This window comes from Anolis carolinensis, unplaced genomic scaffold (genome assembly GCF_035594765.1).
Source record: "Anolis carolinensis isolate JA03-04 unplaced genomic scaffold, rAnoCar3.1.pri scaffold_11, whole genome shotgun sequence".
Taxonomy (NCBI): domain Eukaryota; kingdom Metazoa; phylum Chordata; class Lepidosauria; order Squamata; family Dactyloidae; genus Anolis; species Anolis carolinensis.
The window spans coordinates 924,276-944,652 of record NW_026943822.1 but is presented as its reverse complement, the minus strand read 5'-3'; the positions used below and the strand labels follow the sequence as shown (position 1 = coordinate 944,652).

General features: G+C 44.0%; 1 protein-coding gene across 3 annotated transcripts in view; it reads left to right on the top strand.

Annotated features, from left to right (window-relative positions):
- Positions 1-20,377, top strand: part of glce (glucuronic acid epimerase) — a 56,187-nt gene that overhangs the window by 11,910 nt on the left and 23,900 nt on the right. For 2 of the 3 annotated variants that reach the window (XM_062963149.1, XM_003228562.3), the window contains exons 2-3: positions 16,799-17,418; positions 18,881-19,126. In XM_062963149.1, the coding sequence (XP_062819219.1) occupies positions 16,799-17,418; positions 18,881-19,126 (866 nt within the window). Of the gene's footprint in view, positions 1-7,873; positions 7,958-16,798; positions 17,419-18,880; positions 19,127-20,377 lie in introns of all 3 variants that reach the window. The other variant, XM_008122276.2, reaches the window with a different exon arrangement.

The following is a 20,377-nucleotide window of genomic DNA, read 5'->3' as shown; positions in this document are numbered from 1 at the left end:
TTATCCCCTAGGCCACCGGAGGCCTAGGTGATAGTCGATTTTTTGTGTTGACAGTTTTATGGCAGAGGAATCATTAAAAAGGCCACGTTTCTAGGCCACGTTCCCAACAGATGTGGAGGAACATGGTGCATTGAATGGGACCGATGGTGCAACAACCAAAAGCGCATTTGCACCGATGCGCACCGTGGACCCTTGGGCACAATTTGCACAGCATGCACAATTCCACTTCTGCAGGATTTATCAGATAAGTCCACTTTGGGAAGCAGAGAGTTGGAATGTCCATCCGCTTTGAAAGGGAATGCAGGCATGCATAAAGTATCTCCTGGATCCCAGCCATTACGTTTATTTATTTCTTTAAAAAAACACGAGTGTAAGCCATGGTGGGGGCTTTGTAAATCTTTAAAAGGCGCAGACCCTTTGAATAAGTGATGAAACTGGTTTCTCTACATACCTAATCCCTGAATCCATTTAATCGGTAGACTTAACTCCCTCTTTTCCAAATCAGAATCAAATGTCAAGTGTTTTGCTGAATCACAAAACGGCATTTTTGTTGGTTTGTTATGCCTCTTAAGGGTTAACAGAGGCTTCTCTGCTGTGTTTATGAAGATATTCGACTTTCAGGCAGAGCAGGCAAGAACACAACTTCCGTGGAATTTTGCAGTATTAAATTTTAAGGCGTTTCTCCAGTTCTGATGGTTGTTCGGCTGCTGATTAATTCATGACTTTTGTGACCGACCGAAGTGTTTGAACAGCCAGAGCGTTTGTGGATTCTGCAAGATGCTGTTTCTGGCTCCTAACAGAACAAGTTACTTTTTCCTTCCAGTTTTCACAACGAACATGGGTGCACATTGACCAGTCATTTCCATAGGAGAGGTTCTTGCATTTGCAATCTCAGCTGTTATGTAGCTGTTTTGCCCCATGTTCTGAACGAGGCTTCTTGGAATCATAGAATCCTGGAGTCGGAAGAGACCCTAGGGGCCATCCAGACCAACCAATTACAATGGGATCATTACACCTTGTAACAAAATTGGAAAAAAATCTGTTCTGGTTTGAAAGTGTGATTTCTGTTTAATTGTGTAGTTCTGACTTAGAAAGGAGTTGTTCTGCTTCAGAAACTTTGCTTTTGTGGCTGCCACAAACTAGATTGAATGAGTTGAGACTCAATGATGAAATATTCATTGGAAAACTAGAGCAAAATGTGCTATAGCAGGATGGGCTTCAAAAACCAAAATTTTTGCAGTTTAATACACTTTGCCATGTTTTTGTGATAGAACCAATTAGGAAATGACACATAACCCAGGAACAAAAATTGTGTTACATGGTATTATTGTATGCAGAAGCATACGAGAAGCTTGTCCTCTCATTGAACATTGAGAAAACCAAAGTGCTCTTCAGCAGGCACCAGCCAATCCCTCTGCAAGGCCAGAAATACAGCTTAATGGTTTCACATTAGAAAATTTTGACCCTTTCCACTCTCTTGGCAGCCAGCTCTCCATAAAAGTCAACATTGACACTGAAATACAACACCGCCCGAGCTCTGTGAGTGCAGCATTTTTCTGAATGAAGCAGAGAGTGTTTGAGGATTGGGACATCCATAGAGATACCAAGGGGCTTGCTTACAAAGCTACTGTCCTCCCAACCCTGTTATACGCCTGCGAAACGTGGACAGTCTACAGACATCTCACTCAACTCCTGGAACAATTCCATCAGTGTTGCCTCCGAAAAATCCTGCAAATCTATTGAGAAGACAAGCGGATCAATGTCAGCGTGCTGGAAGAAGCAAAGACCACCAGCATTGAAGCGATGCTCCTTCGATATCTACTCCACTGGACTGGCCATGTTGTCCAAATGCCCGATCACCGTGTCCCAAAGCAGTTGCTATAATCCCAACTCAAGAACGGAAAATGTAATGTTGGTGGACAGGAAAAGAGATTTAAAGGTGGGCTTAAACTAACCTAAAAAACAGTGGCATAGACACAAAACATTGGGAAGCCCTGGCCCTTGAGTGCTTTAGTTCTAGTGGCCCCTCCAGGCCATCCTCTCCTCCATCCCAGTTTGTTTTTTCTTCTTCTGTGATTCATATGTTATTTGAGTGATTATATTGCTTCTGTTTATGTGATTGTCTTAGTCAATTGTTATGTTGTTGTTTTTTTTGTATTTTATAGTGTTTTCAGTGTTTTATTGTACAGTGTTTTATGCTGATTTTATATTGGAAACCGCCCTGAGTCACTTTTGGGAGAGAGGGCGGTATACAAATAAACTTTTACTTACTTACTACTTACTAACTGGAGGTCAGCTGTAACCAGCAGTTCTGTGGAATTTGAAGAGGCACGAATGGAGGACGAAAGGGAGAAACATGCCAAGAGGAAGAAGGCACGTCAAGCCAACCTTGACCAGAAACGGATGCCGTCACTATGGAAGAACATGCGGGTCAAGAATAGGGCTCTACAGTCACCTACATATCCACCGCCAGGACACTTCACCTGGAAGGCCATCAAACTCGGACAATGATGAATTCCCTAAGTAAGATAAGAAATGTAACTTGGGCTGGGATGATGGAATTCCTCCTCCTTTTGCTTCCCTTGCCTTGGGTTCCCACTACTAAGGCGGCCATGCAACGGGCCCTGTCTGAGTCATAGACGCTGAAACCGTTTTTGAGATCAAGGAGAAGGAGCCTTTCTTTTGATGCGGGCGGGAGGGAGGGAGGGAGCCTTTCCAAGCAATTACCATCTCTGCTGCTCCTTTGATATGTATTTCTCGCCTCGCCCCCACGCGGCATAAAAGCCGCCTCCGTTTGGAAGAGTTAATTGGATCCTGTCCGCACAGAGGCTGCGTTTGAAGTCGGGCTTGAAAGGGACACGCCGTCATTGTCGTCGTCATCACAGCTGAGGTTGGGGACATGGCACAGAAAAGGGGCGGAAAGGAATCAAAACCTCGGTTTCAAAGCCAGTGGGGAGCCGTGCAACTGCTCTCTCTCTCTCTCTCTCTCGCTCGCTAATAATTATTGGAGGGGCTTGGTGAGTTATTCCTGTGTTTGGGGATCAAATGGTGGGAGTGAGCCTCCAACTTGCCCGTTTATGGATCGGCTGCAAATGAATCCAAAAAACCACCGGAGACTAAACCAACTTCACATTGTGAATGTCATCTTCCTCTCTTCTGCAAAGTTGGTGTCAGATGAGTACACAAATGAGCTTTATTTATTTCTCAGAATTTGGGGTGTTAAACCAGGAGGGAAAAGAACAAGGAAGGCTCCCATTTCATCTCCTTGGAAGTCAAAGCACCTGGCAACTTCAACGTCGTTCCAGGTTCACTCTCCTTTGTCCAAGACGGTCCAAAATCATCTCTGTGAGGGGTTGAGACAGTGACACCTTTCTTAAATTGAGTCATCTTGGGCTGGATCCACACTGCCATGAAATCTAGTTTCAGGTTAACTGCACTGAACTGTACTATAGGGCTGTGTAGACACATAATAATAACAATAACATTATTAATAACAATATCTGCCTAGAAGATCTGGTGGCAGAGGACTCTTGCAAATAAAACAAGCAGTCAAAGAAGAAGAACATACCCTGGCAGAATATGTAAAGCAAAGTGAAAAACTATGTGGCCCAAATTATTCATATTGGAACTTATGCCTCAAGTCCCACCTCCCAGCAGCAAAGAACTGGTGGGATCACAAACCTGCAAAAGTCTTGGAAAATGAGCACGCAAAGATACTGTGGGACTTCTGAATCCAGACTGAGAAAGTTCTGGAACACAACACAGCAGACATCACAGTTGTGGAAAAAGGTTTTGATTATTGATGTTGCCATCCCAGGTGACAGTCGCATTGATGAAAAACAACAGGAAAAACTCAACCACTATCAGGACCTCAAGATTGAACTTCAAAGATTCTGGCAGAAACTAGTGCAGGTGGTCCCGGTGGTGATGGGCATACTGGGTGCCGTGCCAAAAGATCTCAGCCGGCATTTGGATACAATAGACATTGACAGAATTACGATCTGCCAACTGCAAAAGGCCACCCGACTGGGATCTGCACGCATCATCCGAAAATACATCACACAGTCCTAGACACTTGGGAAGTGTTCGACTTGTGATTTTGTCAAACGAAATCCAGCATATCTATCTTGTTTGCTGTGTCATAATAAAATAATAATAATAATAATGATAATAATAAAGCCCAGATCACACATAATAATAATAATAAATAAGCCCAGATCACACATCACACAGTCCTAGACACTTGGGAAGTGTTCGACTTGTGATTTTGTGATACGAAATCCAGCATGTCTATCTTGTTTGCTTTGTCATAAAATAATAATAATAATAAAGCCCAGATCACACATCACAGAGTCCTAGATACTTGAGAAGTATTCGACTTGTGATTTTGTGATACGAAATCCAGCATGTCTGTCTTGTCTGCTATGTCATACAATGTTGTGTCAATAGTAATATTAATAATAATAATTTTATTTCTTACCACCTCTACTCATGGCTTGAGGCGGTTTACAGAATAATTAAAACACATAAACACTGTAAAAATACCACAAATACACCTTCGGAAATGTATTTCTATAAAAGATACATATAAAATCTATATACAAAGTAAAAGTGAAAATATGTATATATGTGGCCGGGGCATCCACTTCCACAAATAGCTATGGCGAGTGCCACGAACATGTCCAAGAGCCCTGCCCATGTCTCCCACAAACACCATCCTGCCCACCACCCAAGTGAAGGCTTTCATATGGGGACCATTTCATCCTAGATTTTCTGTTTTTCCTCCACCACAGTGTTTCTTACTTTCTCCATTGGTGTGGAATTTGCATGACCCCGCCTACTGCCTCTCCCATAACCGTTTCCTACTCTTTTCTATGGTGCACAGCAAACAGAGGAATTGATTACCAACTGAATATATTAGAGAGGCTTGGGGAGAATTCACCATGATTCACTCCCATGGCCGGGACTGAGCACAAGTCTCCAAGATGCCGAAGATGGGGAGAGCCTATATACCTCTATCTATGTACAATTGTCTGTCTTGTCTGTGTATAAACAACATGGAATGTTTGCCGCACATGTATCCGCCCCGAGTCCCCTTCGGGGTGAGAAGGGTGGAATATAAATACTGTAAATTTATATTCCAGCCTCCCTACCATCCTTTAAGAAACAATTGAAAACCTGGATATTTGGGCTGGCCTTTGGAGAGACAGCTATTTGATGACCAGGCTCATTATAATTCTATTCTGAATGTTATTAGGCTCCTTTCATCGGAGTATTTTAATCTAATGATTTTATTTTATATTGCTGCTATAGTCCCCCCCCCCCTTTGAAGTTGACTGACTGGCATTGGTGGTTGTTTGATATTATTACTGTTGGATAAACCTTTGTTTTAACTTCTGTTTTATCATCTTCTTGTGTTTTAAACTGTGTATATTGTTAATGTGTTTGCGCTGTTACTTTTGTAACATTGTGATACGCCCCGAGTCCCCACGGGGAGATGGTGGCGGGGTATAAATAAAGTTTTAGTATTATTATTATTATTATTAAATAAGTAGATATATAGGTGTAGAAATATATAGCAGCTGATGTCTATTGCTTTTCTTTGCAACTTCTTGGAACTTGGGTATTTGTTTGTATTTTGGTTCTGGCGCCGTTTCTTCAAATCCTAAGCAATGCTGGGGGGCAAGAGGGACTCGTATTTACATCATGACGCGTGTAACATCCTTTTAAAAGAGCTGTGGAAATAAAACTTGACAACTTAACAGCGCATGATGCTCTAATAAAGCTGCCTATATGGCTGCGTTTAATCCTTTGAAGAGAAGAAGGGAAAACGCCAGAGTTCTCATCATTCAGGAGGCAGGTCTGTGGCTTCAAATGTATGCAAAGCCTTGGGAAGGCTGGAGGGGGGAACGCTCCTGACAGAGCCGTCACATCTCTCTCAGAGGAAGATCTAAATTATTAAAGCTGACTTTGTTTATTAAATCGAGCCTCTTGCAGGCGGATTACGCGGGGGAAACAGCCTATGGACCTTGCATTTAGCAGGGTTTGTGTTTTTGCTTTCAAAAATAAAACGTTAAGAACATTTAAGCAAACTAAAACATAGTCATTACAAGGTCGGTCTATGGGAAGCATCAGTTTTTCTCTTTCTGCAAAAGTAAGGAGAACGAATCCTGCCAGTTCTTGTAGAGTTGGACAGTAGACCCATTGAGAGCAAGATAAACAAACAGAAGGACTTGAAAGCAGACGGTTTTAATGGAATCCAGGCTTGTTGAGACTGGCGATGTCCAGATCAGGGATTTTTGTAAGGATCATTGTTTGGTTTTGGATGTTTGGTTGTTTTGATCGCGTCAGAAGCGACTTGAGAACATACTACAACTTGCTTCTGGTGTGAGAGAATTGGCTGCCTATAGAGACGTTGCCCAAGGGATGCCCGGATGTCAGCTAGAGCTGACAGACAGGAGCTCACCTTGTCTCGCGGATTCGAACCAGCTGCTTTCAGGTCAGCAGTTCCGTCAGCACAAGGGTTTAACCATTGCGCCACCGCGGCTCCTTAGATGTTATGAATTGGTCCCATTAGAAAATGCATTAGGATGTGAGTGAACTACGACTCCCATCATCCTGGATCAGTTCCTCCCACAATCCCCACCAGTATTGAATGTTGTAAGGGTGAGGGAAGGAGGGAAAAAAATAGGGTGATTTGGAAGACAAATGTTGAAAGAAAGGGAAGTACAGTAGAGTCTCGCTTATCCAACGTTCTGGATTATCCAAAGCATTTTTGTAGTCAATGTTTTCAATACATCGTGATATTTTAGTGCTAATGTCATAAATACAGTAATTACTACATAGCATTACTGCATATTGAACTACTTTTTCTGCCAAATTTGTTGCCTAACATGATGCTTTGGTGCTTAATTTGTAAAATCATAACCTAATTTGATGTTTAATAGGCTTTTCCTTAATCCCTCCTTATTATCCAACATATTCGCTTTTCCAACGTTCTGCCGGCCCGTTTATGTTGGATAAGTGAGACTCTACTGTACTACTGTTATGATTATGAATCTAACATTCAATTAAAATGTTTTTTTAAAAATTCCTGTATTAAAAGCTAGATATCACCTAGCTAGAGCAGCAGGGCAATTCCACAGCGACCGTGTGTCGCCTGCAAAAGTACCAGACAAAACAAAAATATTATCAATGCCTTTTTTTGACTGATGTTACCGTCAGTAGTGTGTTTTTGGTGCTCAAATATTTGGAGCCCAGATGGGTCTGCTGCTTTGCGATCTAGCCTTTGAGCAATGGGCGCATGATGGAACGAACGCCTTAGCTTCTCCTTTTAGGATGGAACAGCTCTGTCCGTGTTGTGTGATGCATGTTTCCTTTTCTCAACACGGAACTGGAAGGTTTGGGGCCGTTTCTCTCTTGTAAGAGCGGAGATTCATCTGTTTTGCTGTCGCCAGAGAAGTCTCTAAACCCCCCATGGTTTGGTTTTGTTTTTTTTATGACGCAAACTCTGGAGTGGAGGAGCTTTGTCATGGTTTATTTAAAACCCGAATCCCTTTAAATAACAAGGAGGGATTTCAGTCCTCCTCCTCCTCCGTTTTCTCCGTCTTCGGAAATGCTTAATGAGCTGCGCTTTTCCTCCTCCTCCTCCTCCTCCTCCTCCTCCTCCCTCCCAGGCACCCCTGGGCAGCTGTTGGGATTAAACCTTCAATTAGGTAGGATTGTGTCAAGCCAAGTGGATTAGGCTCCCTCGGCAGCCGCTGAACGGGGCTTTGATCCTCCCAAGCGCCTCCTCCGAGGGTCCTCCTGCCCATCTTTCAGCCAGACACTCATTTCGGGGGGTCTTAACCGCCTTCGTTTTGTAATCCTCCAGGTTGGGGGTCCCGGACGTGTCTCTTTCTGGAAAAGCTTGAGTTCGGAGATGCATTAGCATTTAGCGGCTTCCTCTTGACTTAAGGTAAGGTCGGCTTAATCGAGTGAGATTCCTCATTCTGAACCCCTCCTCCTCCTCTTGTGTTGCAACCAGCCCCATGGGATGTGTAATGCTATCAAATGCTCTCTGGCCTCCAAGCGATTAGTGCTCCGTTCCATTTTAACGACTTCATAGCGTTGTTGGCGTTCAGGATGGTGCCCATGGAAGGCGTTGTGTTGGAAACTAACCCAGAGAAGGAAGACGATGTGTGTGCCAGGACTAAACCCGTGTAATTATATGAGGGTTGAATGAAAAGTAATGCCTCCACCTTCGTTACTTGGATTTGGATGGGAATATTTTAATAAATCAAGCACAGAAATAATCCTTAGGATGTGCTCTCCCACTATTCACTTTTCCACATCATCACCAGACAATTGGATGCATTTCTGCCAACGATAAGTTTTCTGAGACTGTCACGGAAGAAGTCGACACTCGGCGTCTCACAGGACCCATCATGCACAGCTCTTCCGAGAGCCAAGAAAAGCAATCATGTGACCCACATGTTCTTGTGAAATGCTGATGATGCTTGAAATTTCTCTCTGAGTGATACAACGATGGTCCTGAATCAATCTGTCAACCTGTTGCTTGTGAAACTCTGTGGTTGCTGTCACAGGACGTCAGCTCTTTGTTTGTCACGCAAGTCAGATGTTCCCACCTCAACATCTTTGAACTTACTCGCTCAACGATGCACAGGACTCACATCAACATAATCACCATAAACAGCTTGCATTCTCTGATGCATCTCCTTTGGGGAGACATCTTGGCCAACCGTCTGCTCAGGGTTCCATACTTGGCACTTTAACAACACAACCGTTCAATGCTAAGGCTTCCCGCCAAATGGAACTGTAGAGGAGAGTCAACAAGCCACTACCTGCCGCATACCAGGACTGCCATCGTTTGAGGAGTTACCAAGGTGGAGGCATTACTTTTCATTCAATCCTCATACCTTTGGGGTGGTTAGCAAATTTTGGCCTTCCAGGTGTTTTGGACTTCAACTCCTACAATTCCTAACAGCCAGTAGGCTGTTAGGAATTGTGGAAGTTGAAGTCCAAAACACCTGAAAGGCCAAAGTTTGCACGTACCTGGTTAAGCCTCAGCAGAGACTGAGTATTATTGATATTATACTGACGTATATTCCCAGTGTTTCCTTTTGTGGCTGGATTGCAACTTCCATCATCCTCTGTCAGGCCCTTCCCCCCGCACAAAAAACCTCTACCAGTATGTTAAATTGGATCATATATTGTGTGCATGCCAAGTTTGGTCCGCACCCATCGTGGTTGTCCGGATACGGCTGGACTACAGCTCCCATCATCCCCTGACAGCTCCAATACTCCACCAGTGTTTTAAGTTGGCTCATGAAGGGTATGTATTCCAAATTTGGTCTAATCCTATCAAGTCACGTAGAAGCCTTTGTGACTCAAACATATATATTTTCACTTTTACGACAGACTAACTTAGGTACCCGCCCATGCCCGGGTTTGGTATTTTGTAATGCTGTTTATTAGAAACAGCCCTTGTTTAATTTTGGATTTTATGAATGGGCCCATTAGAAATACATATGGCTCTCTTTCCCCACAAAACTCTGCCGCTTGTGTCGCCAAAACGCTGTGTTGCCAGGAAGTTGTGTCGTCACGGAAAGGGCTGACCGGCTGGTTGAGGATGCAAGCGGCAGAGTTTTGTGGGGAAGGAGTTGCCAAGCTCATTCCTCGCTATGAGAAGTGCCTAGATTTGAATGGTGACTATGTTGAGAAGTGGTATTTGGGTCTGGCTTTCAACTGTATATGGTAAATGTTTTCTACTATACTTTGTTCATTTTTAATTCCAAAATGTAATCTACTTTCCTGTACTTATGCATATACATATTTACTTCTATTAGATACACTAGGTTGGGGATCCGGTGGTGCCTCAGTTATTTGAAAAGGGCCTTTTTGTTTTTGAATGTTAGGAGATCCGTCATAGGTGGGGTTCAGAGGGTCAATCACCCCCCAAAGTCCACCATTTTTCCCAGTTGGCCATGTTGAATTTGTGTGCCAAGTTTGGTCCAGATCTGTCATCAGATGGGTTCAGTGTTTTCTGAATACGGGTGAACTATAACTCCTGGATGTCAAGCTCAATCACCCCCAAACCCGGCCAGGATGCAAATGTGGCCATGTTGGATCCATGTGCCAAGTTAGTTCCAGGTCCATCATTGGTGCTGTTCAGAGTGCCCCCAATGGCAATGAACTGGGGCCAAACAGTCCTAATTCGAGGGAGAGGAATAATTGTTTTTATCCTATTGCTGCCAGTTAGAAGGCTAAGGAGTTGTAGGGACTGGGATGTATAGTTCACCTGCAATCTAAGAGTAACCATTCAGGTTACTGGAATGCCAGAAATCTATAGGAAAACGTCATTTTGCGGCCAAGATGGCCAGTGGCCCTGAACAGAAAAATATATATCCGTTTCATTCGGAGAGGGCTGGATATCTGTGCAAGGCATCCTGTTCTCTGCTCGAGACAGAATCAATTTGACGCATATCTCTCCTTTTTTTTGCATCCAATTTTTGTTGTATTGCAATTATCAGACTTGCCGTAGTTGCCAAATCTTGAGTCTTGTTTGTCTCAATTTGCGGGTTTCTGCTTTATGTTTGAAATCTGCTCTCTTGTCAGTGCTTCTTCTGCTTATAGAACCTTCTTTCCGGTGTTATTTTGGGCATAAATGCTCCCTCGTTACGAGCGTTTTGGATGAAATTAAACTGCAGCGGGAAGGCAATCTACGGGAATTGAATATTACAGCATTATACATATTTAGAAGCAGGTGAGATTGGATCTCCGGGAGGAAAGGGAAGCATATTGGTAGACTTCTGTCTTCGAAGGGGAGGAGAAAAGCCTTGATGGATGTACTAAACATGGCTAAGAAGTGGATGCTGGGAGTTATTTGGCCATCAAAAGGCCCTGATTGCCTTCAGAGTTCTATGGAGGATTTCTTTGCAGGGCGGAGGGTGACTGATGATTGCAAAAAAGGCCCACGCTTTGTGCAAAATGTTTCTGCCTTCATGAATTATTCATCCCTCCTTTGCCCCAAACAGCTATTTTGCAGTCTTTAATATATTTTAAATGACATTGATTTAGTTAATACGGATTAGAAGAGAGTAGGAGGCTGTTGGAAATACGCATTGCCCGGCAGGCAGCGGAGGTGGGGATGGAAAAGAAGGGAAAAGGTGGTACGTGAAGAGGATACTGGATTGATGTCATGGCGGCCACACTGGATTGAGTTGTGGTGGCCATACTGGATTGACATTATGGCAGCCATATTGGATCACTGTCATGGTGGCTGTACTGAATTGAGGCCATGGTGACCATACTGGATTGAGGTCATAGCAGCCATACTGGATTAAGATTATGGCGACCGTATTGGATTGAGGTCATGTTGGCCATACTGGATTGAGGTTATGGTGACTATACTGGATTGACGTTATGGCAGTCATATTGGATCACGGTTATGGTGGCCATACTGGATTGAGGTTCGGGCGACCATACTAGATCGCGGTTATGGTGGCTATACTGGATTGAGGTCATGGGAGCCACATTGGATTGAGTTATGGCGACCATAATGAATTGACATTATGACAGCCATATTGGTTCACTGTCATGACGGCCATACTGAATTGAGATCATGGCAGCCATACTAGATTGAGGTTATGGTGGCCATATTAGATTGAAGTTATGGTTACCATACTGGATTGAGGTTATGGTGGCCATACTAGATTGAGGTCATGGTGGCCATACTGGGATGATGTCATGGCGGCCACACTGGATTGATTTATGGTGGCCATACTAGGTTGATGTTTTGATGGCCAAACTGGATTGAGGTCATGGTGGCCATACTGGATTGATGTTGGGCGACTAGATGCTTTGGGCACAATTGGTAACCAGTGGATAAGAAGTCAGAATTTACCCTTCAGCTCTATTGGAATAATATAGTAGAGTCTCAAACCAAAATGCCTGAGAATGGAGTGGCAAAATGACAGTGGAATTATTTGATCCCATGTTGAGTCTTGAGATTTCAGTTTCGAATGTTCCAGTTTGAAATAAATGTATTGGAAGTGTCTCTTGAAGTTGGATTTTTCCTTTCCCCACCCAACAAATAAGGAAGAAACATCCTGTAGTTCCAGCCTATAATTACTCATATGTATTTATACACACACACACACACACAGAGTACATTGATCTTTTTGCATTCCATAACACTTAAAAACCTGAAAAGGAATGCTGAAAAATCTGGGAGATTTTTGCCTAAAAGAAAATGTCTCTTTGCTTTGGCCGAATGAGCTTTCATAGGTTCGGAGCAGTTTATTTTCATCAGCTGAAAACGAAATGGCTCGCTCACTAGATTGCAGCGTAAACAACGATATTTGAGAGATTACGGCATTATTTCTTCTTCTACATCAAGGACCGGAGTCCGTTAATCTCTGAAACCAAATTGATTCCGTCTTCTTGATGCACTGAGCTGAAAGTGACTTTTAACATGTTTATGTTTAAATTATTTAGTATTTTTCCTTATTTTGCCGGAGATTGTTGGATGTGTCAGCTCCTTGGAGTCGGGCGCATTATGCTCCAGGTCCCATAGATGCCATGTTGAAAAGGAAGGAAGATGGAACTTTTCAGTTTCATTTCTTTTTATATTTAAGTCTTAGCATCAGGTCCTGGGCCTCCAATGTCTCACATGTTGTCCTGATACGACATTTTCAAGAAAAAAGCAAACCACTTTTTCTCCTGAGCTTCTGTGTTAATGAAGTGTTTCAGGATTTGAATCATAGTGACAGCAATTATTGGTGGTTATAATGTAATGAATTCTATGAGATTTGTGTTGCTGTGGCCTAGTCCGGTTAAATGGGAAAGAAAGGATAGAGAAAGAGCAGGTTTCAGATATATGTGATTTCACAGTGCTTGTGAGTAGGCAATATTTGTAGTTGTTTCATTGTTTGTGCAGATGTAGAGATTGTCTGGTTTCGTGATTCTGGAATACACAACATATTATTGTCCATGTGATAAGCAGTCCATGTCTTGATGTAAACCGCAGAATTCTAATGATTGCCTCTGAGTGTAAACATTGAGGATATGGCTATAGATTATTATTATTATTATTATTATTATTATTATTATTATTATTATTATTATTTTATGACACAGCAAACAAGTTAGATTTGCTGGGTTTCATATCACAAAATCACAAGTCGAACACTTCCCAAGCGTCTAGGACTGTGTGATGTATTTTCGGATGATGCGCGCAGATCCCAGCAGGGTGGCCTTTTGCAGCTGGCAGATCGTAATTTTGTCAATGTCTATTGTTTCCAAATGCCGGCTGAGATCTTTTGGCACAGCACCCAGTGTGCCCATCACCACCGGGACCACCTGTACTGGTTCTGCCAGAGTCTTTGAAGTTCAATCTTAAGGTCCTGATAGCGGCTGAGTTTTTCCTGTTGTTTTTCGTCAATGCGACTGTCACCTGGGATGGCAACATCAATGATCCAAACCTTTTTCTTTTCCACAACTGTGAGGTCTGGTGTGTTGTGTTCCAGAACTTTGTCAGTCTGGATTCAGAAGTCCCACAGTATCTTTGCGTGCTCATTTTCCAATACTTTTGCAGGTTTGTGATCCCACCAGTTCTTTAGTGCTGGGAGGTGGTACTTGAGGCATAAGTTCCAATGAATCATAGTTGTGCCTCTGTTTGTAGTCTGTCTGTGCGATTTTCTTACAGCAGCTGAGGATATGATCCATGGTTTCATCAGCTTCCTTGCACAGTTGCATTTTGGGTCATCGGCTGATTTTTCGATCTTGGCCTTAATTGCATTTGTTCTGATGGCTTGCTCCTTATTATTATTATTATTATTAATAATAATAATTTCTTTCTTTTTCTGCCCTTCCCTTGGGGAGAATGACAGGGGGTGTGGCAATGTTATTTTCCATGTTATTTTCCTGCTGGGAGAGGCCATAGGCCCTTCCCAGGGAGCAACCCGTCTCCGAGGCGGAGGGAAAGGCCCTTCTTCCCCTCCGCTGCCTTCCTCCCTTCCCTTTCCGCTTCCGTTTTTGCCTCAACCCTTGCCGTCTACACACTCCCTTCTCCTTCCTTCCTTAAGCAGTCGTTTGTAGTACAGCAGCTATTGCTTGTTTATCCAGTAGGTGGCGCTGATTGTGAAGCAAAGCGTGGTTTTACCTGCCTCAGATGTGACAGGTGTGTGAGAGTAGGGATGTGAGTACCTTAAAACACTTGCCAGTTTGAATGCTACGTTGTGTCCTAATTTCAAAGCAATCTGTGAAGCAGTTTGGGAGATATGAGGTCCCTCACAAACGGTCATTACATTTTTATTTATATAGACTGTTGCTGCTACCGCAATTTGGATGAAACATTGAAAGGTGGGAGTTAGAATAGTTTGTGTGTTAAAGAGCCATTCATTGATTTGAATGTTGGAAAGGGACTCTGGGAGATCAGGATTCAAATCCCTTCTGCTCCATTTGGGTAACTCAGGGCGGATCTACACTATAGAATTAATTCAGATTTATACCAATTCAACTTCCACGGTTCAGTGCTGTTGATTTGTGAGAGATGTAGTTTGGTGAGGCACCAGCCCTCTATGTCAGAGAAAGCTCAAGACCATGTCGATCTACAACTTTCAGGACTCTGTAGCATTGAGCCATGGATAGTCGAACTGCATTCATTTTACAATGAAGATTCATCCTCATTGAACAACATTGTGCATTTTATTGCCGTTTGCTTTCTTAATGAAAGCCTCCGTTCGCCTATGCAAAAGGGGCATCAGACTCCATGGAAATAAAAGTACAAGGCTGCTACCCATGCTTCTGATGATGTTTGAGGCGCCCCAACATGCCACCAACGCTCCCTTTTAACCACTTGGCAGATGCTCAAACCCCTCTTTTCCTTCTTTGTGACGATTGGGGATTATTCTGGGAAGCAAGCCTCTGAAATCCGCACCGCTGGCAGGCAGGTTGTTCTGCATCAGGGCGGATCTGCTTATTACTAGGCTTTCGCAATTTAATTACAAGCCTAAAAACGATGATGATGATGGGAATGATAGATAGTAAACAAACTTTCTGAGAATGCCTCTAGGACTTTCTTGCTAATAGGGCAGATGTCGTGGACATGACTTACCATAGGTTTATAACTTTCTATTTTTTGTCCTGAGTAATAATACAAGTTGTAATTATGGGGTGGGAGATTGTTAGGGAATATACCTAACATTAGGGTAAACTGCAAGTTTGCTCTATATAAAGTGGTTTTATTGCACAGTCATCATAATCATTGGGGATCCCATGTGACCAGATCTGATTGTCTTCCAGAAGTAGAGTCTTGGCAATGAGTCCATAAGTGACTATAGAGACCTATTCTGGATCTGCACGGTCTATCATAATGAAGACATGGATGGAAGGTGGTCCCAACAAGGGTTTCCTTGAAGTGTCTTCTTCCTCTCAGCTTGTATTCATGCTTATGGTGATGGTGCCTTTGGACAACAAAGTGTTAGGTCCAGCGAAGTTGATAGCGGAGAAGCATCGATTCAATGCTGTGGTGGCCTTTGCTTCTTCTTCCAAAACTCTGACATGTGTCTGCCTGTCTTCTTCCCAAGAGATCTGCAGGATTTTTTGAAGGCAACGCTGAATGGAATTGTTTTAGAAGTTGGGAGTGACATTTGTTCTAAAGGACAAAAAAAATCAATTGCACTGCATTGACAAGAATATAACCTCCTTCACTATAGTTCCAACGTGGCCAAAAAGATTATAGTTCGAGTCCCCCAACAACAGACCAGGAAGGAGCTTGCAGCACTGCCTGCCTACCTTGGAGGAAGTCAGCAAAGCCATCAACCAACCGAAAAATAACAAAGCCAGCGGACCTGATGGGATCCCTATTCAAACCTGCACAGCATTGAAGACCCAGCCTATGTAGGGAAAGGGAGTGGGTGTCTTATCAGGAGGCTAAATGCCCAAGCAAGCCTTTCTAGCCAATCCTTTTTCTCCCCTAATCCAGAAAAAGGCTGGCTGGCTCCTTGTTCCTCTAGGCCCGCCATGCAAACTTCTTTGGGAGGCGAGAAAAAGAAAGGGGGGGAAACGGACCAGTATTTACATGTAAAGATCAGGGATTTCTGCTGCACCGAGATAAGACCCCTGTTTGCTTTCAGGCCTCTGCTTAGGACTAATCTGGCTTTAAAAGGGACGAACAACGCAGGGACCACCAAAGCGAGCAGTTGCCGATGCCAGCAGATGCCCGCCGTTTGAAAGCAGACTCTTTCCTTTCTGACAAAAAGAAGGGGAAAGTTTTGGAGGAGTTTGTTTATTCGTTTTTCTCGTCCTCCCAGAAGTCATTTGGCTCATTCTTAAACCAATTGGAAATTGTATTTAGAAAAACGGAATTGATGAATGGAGAAGAAACAACAATGCATTTTTAACAAGTCCTGCGTTTAGTTCTGTCTTAATGTTTGTATACTCTTGGTTTTAATTTAGCTATTGTATGTTTTTTTTAGTGTTGGCTGATTTGAGTCTCCTTTGGGAGAGAAGAAGCAGAATATCAGTGGTGATGATGATGATAATAATAATGATAATGATGTCAGCCAACAAACATTTCTGTGCTTCAAATGTTAGCCCTGTTTCTTGGCATATTTGACTTGCTGATTATCTGGATCACTTGCAGTCTGGCTTTAGACCACACCATGGAACTGAAACAGCCTGGAACTTCAAGTCTTGGCAGTGGCCTTTACCTTATTCATTTCCCAAGCTCTCCTCATCTTCGCGCTCATTGTCTTTAGTTTAGTGATGCGCTTTCCCTTTGTGTTTTTTCCAGGTATGATGTGAATATGCGTTGCCTGGCGGCCCGCATCAACTACAAGACCCTGATCGTCATCTGCGTGCTCTTCACCCTGGTGACGGTCCTGCTCTGGAACCGGTGCTCCAACGGTCAAGCGGGCTCTTTCCTGCGTGGCGGCGGCGGCGTTGGCGGCTTCCGGGCCGAGGGTCCGGAGAAGCGGGCGGCCCCCTCGGAGAGCATCGCGGGGCGCGAGGGCGATGGGGGCCCCGCCGCAGGCCGGGCGCAGAGCGAGGAGGCCTCCCCGCAGGAGCAGCAGAAGGCCCCGCCGGTGGTGGCGGTGGGGGGCGGCTCCCGTGGGAACAAGGCCCCCGGCCTCAGGTACGAGGAGATCGACTGCCTGATCAACGAGGAGCACACCATCAAGGGCCGGCGGGAGGGCGCGGAGGTCTTCCTGCCCTTCTCCTGGGTGGAGAAGTACTTCGACGTCTACGGCAAGGTGGCCCAGTACGACGGCTACGACCGCTTTGAGTTCTCGCACAGCTACTCCAAGGTCTACGCCCAGAGGGGCCCCTACCACCCGGACGGGGTCTTCATGTCCTTCGAGGGCTACAACGTGGAGGTCCGGGACCGGGTCAAGTGCATTAGCGGCGTCGAAGGTACCGACCAACGCTCCTGGGTGTTTGCAGTTGTAGCCTGCCCATCTACCGTATTTTCTTGAATCTAATGCTCACCCTTTTTGGCTAAATGACCTTGCCAAAATGAGCGTGCACATTAGATTCATGTCCTATCTTAGTCCTGAGTCAAAGCCAAAGGGAACGCTGCTTCAGGAGCTCCTCTTGGAGGGACCTCCTCTCTCATTTAATAGCACTGACGCAGTTCTTTGCCATCTTGGGATTTGTAGTTTGGTGGAGAACCAGCCTTCTTTGGAGGAGGAGACCCAAGACCTTGTGAAACTACAGATCCCTTGATCCCATAGCATTGAACCAAGGCAGTTAAAATAATCAGATCTCCAACTGGCTTGCTTTTTAAAACTTTCTTCTTCTAAAGCCTGGAACTTCTATTTCCGTTCCAAGGTGAGAGGCAGAGTGTTTCCAAATATGAGCTGACGGGACAAAGAAGGCAAAACAGACCCCATTCCTATGGTTCCTCCAGACTTCTTTCGCCTTCTCCTGGGTTTTGGCCACAACCAATGAAAGTACAATGGCCTGTCCCATCTAGAAGGCTTTCTTTCGATTGACCATCTCAGGAAGCAAGATGGATTGGACCTTACTTACTTTTAGGTGATCCCTTGTAGTTCGAGGACGATTGTCTTCCATCTCTGTTGTCTTGGGGATGGATCCGTAGATGGCTGAAGAGACCTATTCTTGATCTGCATGTTCTCCTGCAGTGAGGACATCGGTTTCCAGGCGGAAGGCGGTCCCGGTCAGGGTTGGCTTGACGCTCCTTCCTCTTGGCATGTTTCTCCCTTAAGCCCTCCGTTCGTGCCTCTTTCAACTCCGCAGCACTGCTGGTCACAGCTGACCTCCAGTTAGAGCGCTCAAGGGCCAGGGCTTCCCAGTTCTCAGTGTCTATGCCACAGTTTTTAAGCCCATCTTTAAATCTCTTTTCCTGCCCACCAACATTAAGTTTTCCATTCTTGAGTTCGGAGTAGAGCAACTGCTTTGGGAGGGTGATCTTTGGGCATTCGAACGATGTGGCCAGTCCAGCAGAGTTGATGGCGTAGGAGCATCGCTTCAATGCTGGTGGTCTTTGCTTCTTCCAGCACTTAATATTATTAATATTATTAACAACTTTGAGGCTGGGTGGCAACCTGTCAGGCATGCTTTGCTTGTGCTTTTGGTGCACAAAGGTAGAAAGGGGTTGGACTAAATGGCCCAAGGGGTCCCTTCGAATTCTCTTTATTATTTTTATTATGCTTATGATTAAGCAAAATAAGATCTGTGCAGTGTGCATGGGAATTTGTTGATAGTTTTTTTTAAAAACTATAGTCCGGGCCCCCAAGGGTCTGAGGGACTGTGAACTGGCCCCCTGTTTAAAAGGTTTGGAGACCCCTGCTCTAGACTAACTATTGTTATTATACATCTGGACCCTTCCTTGCTTGCTTGCTTCTCCTTGCAGGGGTGCCGCTGTCGACGCAGTGGGGTCCGCAGGGCTACTTCTACCCCATCCAGATCGCCCAGTACGGGCTCAGCCACTACAGCAAGAACCTGACCGAGAAGCCCCCCAACGTGGTGGTCTATGAAACGGCCGAGGAGCGGGAGCCGGGCGGGCGATCCGGGGACTGGACCGTGCCCAAGGGCGGCTCCGTGACCACGGTGCCGGACAAGGCCCGCTTCACCAACGTCAAGCACTTCGTGGTCCCAGGTGGGTGAACTCGCGGCTGGAGGGGATGCGGGAAGCCGGCTGTCATGCGTCTGAGCTCCACGGCTTCGCTCTTTCCAGCCCGGGCCCCGTTTACCCGAATCTAATGCTCACTATTATTTATTTATTTACATCACTTTTACCCCGCCTTTCTCCCCAAGAGGACTCAAAGCGGCTTACAATAAATAGGCAAAAATTCAATGCCTAAAAACAATGTACAAAACAACAATTCATCTAAGACAGTGTACAAAACAACAATTCATATAAAAACAGATACCATTACAAAATAAAATCACATTATATAAAATGTTAAGCATGTCTGAAATTAGAATCTATTCATCCAGAATCTTCAATAAGTTACATAGTATTATTGTAATATGTTTTCTAATTGTTCACCCGCAATCTTTCTGGGGCGTTTGGTGCATTACTTTTGCACATGGAGCTAACAAATTTATTTATGCATTTACAATAGAGTTCAAGTTATCTGAGATAAACAGGCGGGCCGAATGTCGGATAACTAGAACTGTTGGATAATAGGGAGATCCTTCCCACCTGCTTCATGTCGATAATAAATATTCCATTTATTATTACGATCTCAGACCAGGAGTGTAAAACTTCAAAACATCACAGACCATCGACATTAAGACCAGAGATTCACAAAATTAAAAGCAAAAAGTCCATAATATGTAGTCAATCTGCATGGCTTCATATGGGACGCTTATTAAATCTGTGGGCATGGATAATAAAATGTGTAAGTTTAAACATTATCTGCTCAAATCATTATTATTTATTATTAACTGGATTTCTATACCGCTTTTCTCACCCCTGGGAGGGCTCAAAGCGGTTGACATAATAAATGGCAAAATTCAATGCCTTACATATATATAAAAATATATCACATATCTAAATAAAATACATACAACTGTAGATTAAAACCATTTAAACTATAAAAACATCAAACAAAGACATATGCATAAAACATGCTATTACAGCCATCCATAAATGGTTTCCTTATATTTTTATGAAACTTAAGCCACTCTATAAGTGATCAATGGATCCCGATCCTCTATAACTGAAGTGCAAATGTATGCGCATTAGGGACGGAAAGGAGAGCAAAACGAACGGCTATCGGCAACGGAGACAGCCTCATTAATAGGGGTGTAATGTATTCCCCCAACTAATCAATAGCCATTAGAATTAACGAGCCCATTACTTTACGAGGCAACGGAGTCATTCCAGCCAGTGCCTGGAGGC